Source organism: Opisthorchis viverrini, assembly GCF_000715545.1.
Source record: "Opisthorchis viverrini unplaced genomic scaffold opera_v5_562, whole genome shotgun sequence".
Taxonomy (NCBI): Eukaryota; Metazoa; Platyhelminthes; class Trematoda; order Opisthorchiida; family Opisthorchiidae; genus Opisthorchis; species Opisthorchis viverrini.
This window is the reverse complement of record NW_008752223.1, coordinates 137,682-147,541: the sequence shown is the minus strand read 5'-3', so window position 1 is coordinate 147,541 and position 9,860 is coordinate 137,682. Positions and strand designations below refer to the sequence as shown.

Sequence of the window (9,860 nt, the reverse complement as noted above, 5' to 3'; positions counted from 1 at the left end):
ATCTTCACACCACAATTATGCAGTCCAAGGTTCAAAACGATATCTCATCGATATCAGTAGGTTTCTGACCTCTAGTCCAACCCTCTAAGCAATCAATAGCATATACTGAATCTACAAGGTCACTTAAGTCGCCGAGAATCGGACATACATGGTTATTTTTCAGCTGTTCGGAGGTGGTCATTCTCGGGCAATTCAGTTGAGCTGGCACACAGTTTGCGCATGAACAAGCGCACCGGTTAAAAACACAAAAAGCCTATTTGCATAGCCTTATTGGCTTTGGGTTTGTGAAAAGCACATGGTCAATAACCAAGGCATTGTTACACGCGTTTATAAAATACTTCAGCCTCAGTTGAATGGCATACTTCAATTACGATTTTTCTAGAAATTATTCAACCAAAGTACGCAACCGCAGGGCTCAACTATCGATATGCAGCAGAAGCCCGTCAATGGACACCAGCAGAACACCATTCAAACGAACCAGTTAGGTGTGAGAGACCGAAATATTCAACCGGAAAACCAATACTCGTAAGGAATATCAAACTGAACAGTTAGTCAACGGATAGTATAGGTAAAGAAGGCACGCCTCAACGCAGAAATACCACACTGTAATACAACCCAGTTTTATTGACTAATGAATTTAGGTAACATATCACAGATATACGTCATGAATAACGAATGGGAAACAACCGTGTCCCGGTGGTGATGATAAAACACACCCATTAGTGAACAGCAGTAGCCAAAACACATCCGGAAACACAGAAGCGAAAAATTAGGACTGGGCGACGGGGTCGTTTGTTGGCAAGAAATGATGATAGAAACCCTGAGTTAAATCCGTCATTAGATCCGGCGTGCATTCTGGCAATTCTGCAATCTGTCGACCAGGCGAGCCTCCGTACACCGTGAACGGGGGAACAACCGTTTCAGGAGGAAGAACAGTATTGTCCATAATAGCACACGCGTCTTTTAGCACACACCGCCGACCAATTACGCAATTTTTGCCTATGTGTACATATGATCCAATTTGAGCTGCGTTCACAACTGAATCCTCTTCAATAAACACATTATCTCCAATGTGCAAAGGGAAGAAAGCGACACCCTTGCTGAACTTCTTGAAGGGAGGTCGGATCACGGCCTTACGACCGATGACACAGTGTCGTCCTATACGGATGTTAGCCAAGTCGCCACGAATAATACAATCCGACATTATGATGGTCTTCCCGTTCAAAACGATATTTTGGCTTCCGCACAATATAGATTGTCGACTGACTTTGTTTCCACTGGTTGTTTCAATATAACGGTTCTTTGAATAGTAAACATCGGGCAATTCCATGCTGAAATGTGGAGGACAAATGTTGAGGAGACATCGTTTAATTATATATAACGATAATCGTTCAGCTGTAGCAGCCAAACCTAGACAAAAGCGGAGGTTGGGTTCGAACCACGGTTCGTCCGGGCCAAAATTGGCCGCCCCGACCACTGAGCTATCTCTGATCTGTCTACACAGACAAGCAAGTAACCTAGAATGTGATGAAGGAGAACCAGGCATAACATAACCAAGGGTCAACCCACGTCCTGAACAACCTGAAGATGGTGAAATGGAGTCACCAACGCTACAATTATGTTGCCACCTGGTTGGGATGATAAAGAATAGGAGAGCTGAATGTCTGATAAATGGGGAGAGTTTGATAGCAGCTACAACCCGAATACAACCGGCCTCTTGTGCTTTGGCAATCTGGCGGGAAACATTGATAAGAATTCCATCCCTAGGTTCTACACTAGCATAAGATATTACACTAACCACTTCCTATGACCTGAAAAACATTACATCAAAAGCACGTATCGGAACACACCGATGTTTTGTTCAACTACGATATAGAATGAACAGAAGGCAAAAAAATCGCTCAGCTGTGACATCATTCCTGTGCGTAGCTGCCATGCTACCCGAAGGAAGCACGAGGGCTGGGATACTGCCAGGTTGCCCAAGCCTAGACAGGGGAAATCGAGGCAGAGGTCGGATTTGAACCACGGACCTTCCAGCCAGTAAATTCGCGCTCTAACCACTTGAGCCATCCTTCAGAAGACAATGGTTAAATATTGTGGGCTAAAGTTGGTGGTCCCGGTTGAATGCAGTCAAGCACCTGCCTATAACTGGTGTGAACAGCTAGATGTTGGAGACTAGCTTTGATTCATCAGCGCCAGCAACTACACGAGTGGACGATGTCCTTCTGTGTTCTCCTGAGGGCTTAATTTGACAATCTTCAAGTGAACATTATCTAGGTCTTTTCTTATGCCCAGATACCAAAATTAATAATGTCTCACTCTTCAGAATCCTCAATTTAGAATACATGCAAGTCGTTATATCCAAAAAATCCCAGTTCGTCCCTCCACTCCAACGTGTTTTCACAAGCGTCCGGCGTCTGTTCCTTACTAAGTTAGATTTAAAATAAGAATAGAATAATTGTTCGACTGTAGCACCTTTTCGATATATGAGCCCTCAGTTCGCCGTAACAGAGTCTCCGAGGCATCATCAAAGTTGCCGTTGAGGGCTTTAGCAGGATCGGGTGTAAGTAGACAAGATAAAAGACAACACTGGACTTCCCGTTTGTGTGATTCCTTCACAGATGTTGTCAGACAAACCGTCTGAAGGCGAATATCAACAGTCGTCAAGTCCAGAAAGGGCAGTTCCCTCTTCGGGTCCTGAAGCTAAAACCGTAACCTTGTAATCGCACCTGCATCCTACAACGATCCCTACGCTAGCGTGGACTTCGTTTCATAACATGTCAGGAAGACTAAAGAGGTCAACCTCACTGAGACCGATGAGAACAAACAAGGGAAGTCGTGTTATGAGGCGGTCTACGGGTTCACATGTGCTGTCCCCTACAGAGGGCTTGTTAAGGCATCAGGATTAGACTCTTGAAACCACGGCTATAGCCAGGGTCCTCTCAAATACCCCCACACCAAACTGCAGTTGTGTGGGCCAAACTTCTGAGTTCAAGACTTAAGGTAGGTTATCTCACCAAAACCGTCATCCCAGGGCCGGGGCAATTAGTGAGTATAATCTGACCGCACAGTTCCGTGTCCACTGACGTCACTCTTCATCATAATAATCATCGCTAGCATAGCTTGCATGTTCTCAGTACCGAGATGGCCGAAGTGATTAGAGCGCGAATTTACTGACCAGAAGGTCCATGGTTCGAATCCGACCTCTGCCTCTCGACTTCCCCTGTCTAGGCTTGGGCAACCTGACAGTATCCCAGCCCTCGTGCCTCCTATGGGTGCCATGGCAGTTAGGCGCCTAAAGGGTGCTACAGCTGAACGATTTCAGTACTGACGCTTCGCGCCGTATATCGTTAAAACAGTTGCCATCCCACAGGCAGAGCGGATAGTGTCTTTCAGTAAGGCTCAACTTCAGAACAGGTGCTGTTCCAAAGGGACTTTAGCAGGTGGTTCTGGAAGGTTTGTTCCACACCAGCGCCCGAGAAGCTCTCAATTGTCAAGTGAGGAGTGCGCATCCCAAAAGGGCACAGCGAGAAGTGCCACCAAGAAGTGCATGATTCTAAGCCAAAACGATATTCCAGAACAATGTGGCCAATTTGTTTTGAAGCTTGGAGTATACGTGGAGGGCACAATGTGTGTAGTAGTTTCGAGAGTTCGTACTGCATAGTGTTTGGCTACAATAAAAACGACAGCAGAGGTTCACGTTGTCCGCAAGTCTCGATTCCGGTCAGGCGATACCACCCAATTAAGCTTCAGAAGAACTATGTCTACCTACTTGTGCAAGTACATTTCTTCGGCGCAAAAAAACCCTTACCACCATGCACTCATCGAAGAGAGTGGTGAGTTCCCCGTGGTTAAGGAGATGAACTAACTCTACAGCACCTGGTTTGAGGAAAGAACGCCGACAGAATGAAGCGTTTCGACGGTGATTCTTACTTTCACAAACCTGCAAAGACGTCATGCGGAAAACACTAGGGCATTATCCTGCGAAGGTTGATCCACCATCAAGAGATTCCGATCTGCAAGGATCAAGCTGTATTTCATTCTGTAACATGCATCGAGCGCATCTTCACTCTGCGACAAGCTTTGGATCTGCGGTACTTCTTCCAAAGACCAACAATGATCCTCTTTCTATAGCTCAGATTTGCTTTTGCAACCGTTGGTCATCAAAAACTGTGGCAGTCTCCGGCGATGAATGGTATCCCTTTGTTTGCTGAATAGAGTACTGTTTTACGTGCCCGATCCAGAGTGATGCAAACAGACGGGCGGTCAACCTTTGACCTAGTAGAGAGACAGGAGAGAGGCTAGACAAGTTTCAAGTCCGCGTGAATGGTTGGAGAAGCTGCAAACTGTGCTTGCTAAGCAGTTTCATTGGCGCTCTTGTCAGTTCGCAACATGATTGTATGAAGTGTCCGGAAGAGTGGCCGTCCCAGAATGATTGTGGCCAGCCAGCACCAAGTCCACTCCGCATTCACTTCTCAAAAATGCTTCCAAGCAAATTGTACAGAAGGAGGTATCAGCGTTGAGCAAGGATGTCATGTCATTGAGTATAGCTCGATGGAGGGGGCTGGTTTAGGGATTAGACCGCGAGTCTACTAGACGGAAGGTCCATGGTTCGGACCCGGCCTCTGCATCTCGACTTCTCCTGTCTTGCCTCGAGCATCACAGCCCTGGCGCTCCCACCATGACAGCAAGGCACAAAAGGGCCTTATAGCTGAACGATTATCTTGTTTTTTATCTCCTGTATATAGCTCCATGGGTTATGGAGGCGGACAAGTCGGGTAAGTGTGATGGCGCCGAGCTTGTGACTGTCTCTGTGTGCCGCATTCTCCCGACAATAGACCAGCCTGCACCAAATAACGCCACAGAACACCTCAAAAGTGCGACGGGTACCAGGCTAATACCACGATGGTTTTTACATGAAGATTTTGCACCCTTTTTGAAAACTGGAATGACGGCCAAGGAGATCCATTCGGCTGTTTTCGATGCGAAATCTTTTGCAGTATGGTTATCAAACCGTTCACCAGGACCTCATCACCTTGGAAGAGCGCGTGCTGTAGACCATCCGAGCCAGATACCCCATCACACTTCAGGACTGAAATCTAACGTTGGACTTCGGCTGCTGATGGCACGTTGGTGTCAATGTTCCATTTGGGCCCGTTTGGTTTTTCCAGTGGCTGTATTGAAGGAAACCAGCTGGAATATTCTTTGAAGTACTCAGCCTCCGCCGCTCCGTCTTTTTCGCATATTGTTTAACTGACACCTGTCTTCTTTTGACCGGTTGATCGAATCAGTGGAAACAAGGCACGGCTGTTGTCTGAAGTGAAAACCTCTATCCCCCGGGCCTTCGAAATCCACCAGCGTTCTTTCATTTTTTAAGCTCCTGATTATTCGGTTTGAGGGATCTGAATGCGCCATCATAGTTGTCAGTTACTGGTAAAGCTTTTCTGGCCACAATAAGATCTGCCGATCTCAACGATATCCGGTGTCCACTTAGTCGAGTCAAATGGACTAGAGCAGTGTCTCTTTAACACACCCATTCAACTACCAAGCAACATGACGTAGAGCGTATGCTGATACGACAAACACCGCTTACCGCATCGACCCGCGTTAATCTTAATTGAGCCAAGCAAACGCACAGCGCAAAGGTGACTGTTTTCTGAAATACAGTGCAGCAAGGAGCTTTCAGCTTTAAGGTAACTCCCAAACCGTAGATACCACGAGCCATTGCATCAGGATCACTAGAAACTCGAAGAGTGAAATGTGGATCATCTGAAATCGTCCTAAGGGGCTTGAGGGGTACGACCGAAGTGGAGTCTTGTAGGTGTTTCAGAAACATAATATACATCGATAGAAAGGAAGCAAGGTTTCAGCAAGGAATGTCTATTGCCCAATTTGACATAGAGTACGGACAGTAGAGGGTGTAACGCAGATAGGATCTTTTGAGGTCAGTATATGATTATTTTTGTTTCCTTTTCTGGGTAGAGGTCTATAAACTGAATGATGGCTAGGGAATTCGCAGATGGGTTGATTGTACTGCACTGTACGATGAGTGGGGATGGAATGCAGAAGGCCGGTGAGCGAAGACCTGCAAGGGCAAACTATACTACCCGGTTGCTCAAGCCGAAGAGGTACTTCATCTTCAGCTTGTGACTTGAAAGTCCGACCCACATGGCAGTGAGGTTTTGTTCGGGGATCCTGACCCTAGCCTCTGACTCAAAATTCTGAACCGCGAGACAGCTGTTGTTAGGGTTTCCTTGGACGACCCTCCCTGGAGCCAATGACACAACAGTCTGACCCACCTGGCTGCAGCGACCGGCCTGGCCCAAGGGTATAGGGAATGAGGCATTACTGTATCACGCCGTGTGTAGATGCGCACAGAAGGTGCTCTTGGAGCAGCACCAGACTCTTTGATTTTAAAAGTATTTTGACTGCATTAAATAATGCGCCCCTAGTCACGGTCAACCGCTGAGCGATCGAAGTGTGAGGTTTTGGGGGACGACTTTCTTGAAGGAAGGCAGTATCGCTGCTTCCATTAATATAGACAGGCTGGTCGCCTGGAGAAAACGTCTTGCTGCCTTCACACTCCTATCGCAACAATATACAGTACGACTTTAGCTTCATACCGCCCCACAATACGATTACTCGCAGCACGCGAACTACCCGTTCTTCATCGGGATGCTCCCCGTTAGCCGTCATGATATTGCTGAACCTTCAGGAACTGAGTTCCAGTCAGTACAGTCAACAGGATCATTGAAGCACAGAAGCCCAACCATCACGAGGCGACAGTTCAAAATTGGGGAGCCGGACTAACTGGAGATGGGATTGGTTAACAAATTACGAAGGCTAAGGCAGCTTTTTCTGACGAAAGCTGTCCGTGTTTGACCATCGGTGTCTCCAAGGTATTTGGTCTTGTAGGAACATTGGATTAACAATGATGAAGTAGGCAAGGCCGTTCTAGGAAGAAGGAACTCCATCACAATGGATGAACTACTCAAGCTTCGTAAGTTACGCTCGTTAGGATACGCACTTAGCATGATAGAGGACCATTTGCCTCACAGAGCTCTTTTCGCCCAGCCCTGTACTGGGTGGAAGCGACCGACAGTTGGAAAGCGCACGTCCCGAAAATGCAGTATGCAAACACTAACCCGGTTCGAAAATCGCCACCTCCCTGGAAGATGACCCCGGAACTCGACTCACCAATGGATAAAGGCGCTGATGAAAACGGCTCAATGGCGCATTCAGTGGCACCCGTGCATCAAAGTTATCGACTTCAACGCAAAGCTACCCAGTTCTAGAACTAAGTAGAAACGGAATTCCCTCCAACGCTTGGCTGTACCTCTCATGCTTTCTCACTTTCAGGTGATTGAATCTGAAGCAGGTGAAACCAATGTGCGCATGGCACATGGTTTATAGCTGGTGAACTGAGCCGAAATATTCTGGAACAGCGACAGTGCCTTCAACAACCGAAATCAGTGGTCTTCCGTGACTTGACAGTCTGTTTCGACCCTCTAAATCGTCAGGCATTAAGACAGTATCTACAGGGCTAAGGTGCCAACCACAGATTCTTGCCCATCCAAAACGCGCTGAACACCACCTCCCGTGGTAGCGTGCAGGCCCACAGTAAGCCCTCGCCTGAGTTCACTACGATTGATGTTAGGTAAGGATGTACTCTTTCACCTTTTCTTTTTATGTTCGTCACTTCCACGTGGGAGTAAATCTTCCATAAGTTCTGAAGCGTATGCATCAATGCCCGTGGAGTGAGGATGCTTGCATAGAGTTCGGTTATAAACATCAAGTGCGCGGAGGATACAGCCCTCCCTGGATGTATTACAACGGAAACGCAGATTACGTTAAATAATCCAAATTACTCTGCTTCAAGTTTTGGCTTGCGCCTCACCTGCAAAGTGTTATCATCAGAAATAAAGCATCAACACAAGCTTAAAAACCACAATGGCCCAATCCAAACAACCGAATGGCAGCAGGCTGTTGCAATGAATAATTATTCATTGCAACGCACAAACAGAGCAAAAAAACAGTATTAGGGTACCACTACGCACTTCGTCAGCAAAAGGCAACCATGTGTAGTATGCAAGCTGTAGAATCATCAGACAGTGATTCTCCTAAGTTATGGGTTTATGACAACTTCTGTGGATGGGAGACAGAAAGAAAGCTCGTTAGCTGAGGCCCAGTAAGAAAGGCTGTCCATTAACAAATACTTACACATAAATGAACCGTGCACCACACCTGCACCACAGCCTTCTCCAGTTAGACGCTGCAACGGCGACCAGACCTAGCCCGCAGCTGATTGGCCAACTGACGAGCGCTGGCTCGTCACTCCTCAAGGTCAACGTTGACTGCTGAAGTCGTAGACACATTGGCCAATCGCGTTCCAGCGCCTACTTGGTGATATTTGCCGGGGTGTTCTCTCGAAAGCGTCCGAACGTCGTTACTTGAACTTTAAACGCGACGCCTAACATGGATTCAACGCGCTCCGTGTGGCCCTGGTGTTCCTTCTGCTGAGAGCCGAGAACTGAGCTGAACCTAAGCTCTATTTCACATAACAATCCGGCTGAGCCAAGATAGCTTTTCATAAATGACGGACTGACACACTTGTTGCCGAATTGTGGGGGCCTGAAGAGAGGTGACTTGGTATACGGAACCGCACCATGGTGTGACTGGACTCAACTTGCAGACTCCGGAGCCACGGGTCTCTTCGAAGGGTGGATATCAGTCGGCTGATGGATAGATCGTCCAATTAGGCTTACGGAATTTCAGCTCTGGGTAGTCCCTAGGTCGTTGGGTGCGAAAGTGCGCTGAAAATATAGGCCGGTGGAAGAAAATTCCGGGACAGCGCATTGCCACAATTCCAGCCAGCGCAACCGGCCTTAATTGAAATCAGCAAACTGGTGTATTCTCACAAGTATCTGTATCACCTTCAATTTGAAGATTGTTTTTTACACGTGTTACGCAAATACAAGCGGAAAATTTCTCCTTTTCACCATCGGAAGTGCCGCTTTTGACAGCAAAAACCCATAACACAAGCAGGCACGTGTTCCTATGTCCAGAGGTAAGGCCGGATAACCAGACGGTTCAAAAGTGAGCGCTCTCTGGAACCCACTCAAGCACAGCGCATTCATCCATTAGACTAAGTGGAACTTCCGTGCAATCAATTTTAATCACAAATACCTCTAGATAACCAGGCATATCAGGGTGACCTAAAAAGCACGAAGTTGCTTGAGTTCGCACCAGTGTTATATGCATGCAGCAAAAGCCATCAACGAGAGGGTGCAAGTTCTTGGCGTGTAGCGCGTTTTTAATGGTTTCATACGGGTTGCGGGCTGTGTTGCCAGCGGTTAGACGCCCAATGCATTTTTCTGCAAAACCCCTACAGGCGAAACAAAAATTTTAGAGTCAAAATGTTGCATTTCTTTGCATATATGCGTGGACAGAAAACCCCCCCTCATCTGCCGTCATTTTTTGGGATTTGTTTTAATCGATCCCTTTTGAAAATTATTGGCGCATGTTCGGCTTTGAACTTCGTCTGCTATGGCTTCGGAAGTGGCTTTCGTTGAGAAATTTGTGGGTGTCGTTTGCGTCACGAATGGGTGTACAACAAATAAAGCAGGCGCCCTCCAAGACCAACGGAAGGCCGTAAAATCCGAAGAAGCTAGTAAGCTGAGCGTATTTTCTAATAAAATACATACGCGAAGCACCAGCTGTCCAGTGCGGTTTTGTCTGCGGAGGCAAAGGAACCAACTGGCATTGACCTCTTATTTTCTGGAACACAACCACAAACTGTCAAAGTTTCTTTACGATCGGCTTTCAGTCAATCGACGCTTAACCGAAGACGAGTTGGGCAC

General features: G+C 47.0%; 1 protein-coding gene across 1 annotated transcript; it reads right to left on the bottom strand.

Annotated features, from left to right (window-relative positions):
• Positions 1-544: 544 nt before the first annotated feature.
• On the bottom strand, positions 545-8,375 carry T265_11727 (hypothetical protein; the record flags this gene model as incomplete). Its single annotated transcript, XM_009178462.1, has 2 exons — positions 545-1,331; positions 8,221-8,375. The coding sequence occupies 2 exons, from the start codon at positions 8,373-8,375 to the stop codon at positions 770-772; spliced, it is 717 nt and encodes a 238-aa protein (XP_009176726.1).
• Positions 8,376-9,860: the final 1,485 nt, after the last annotated feature.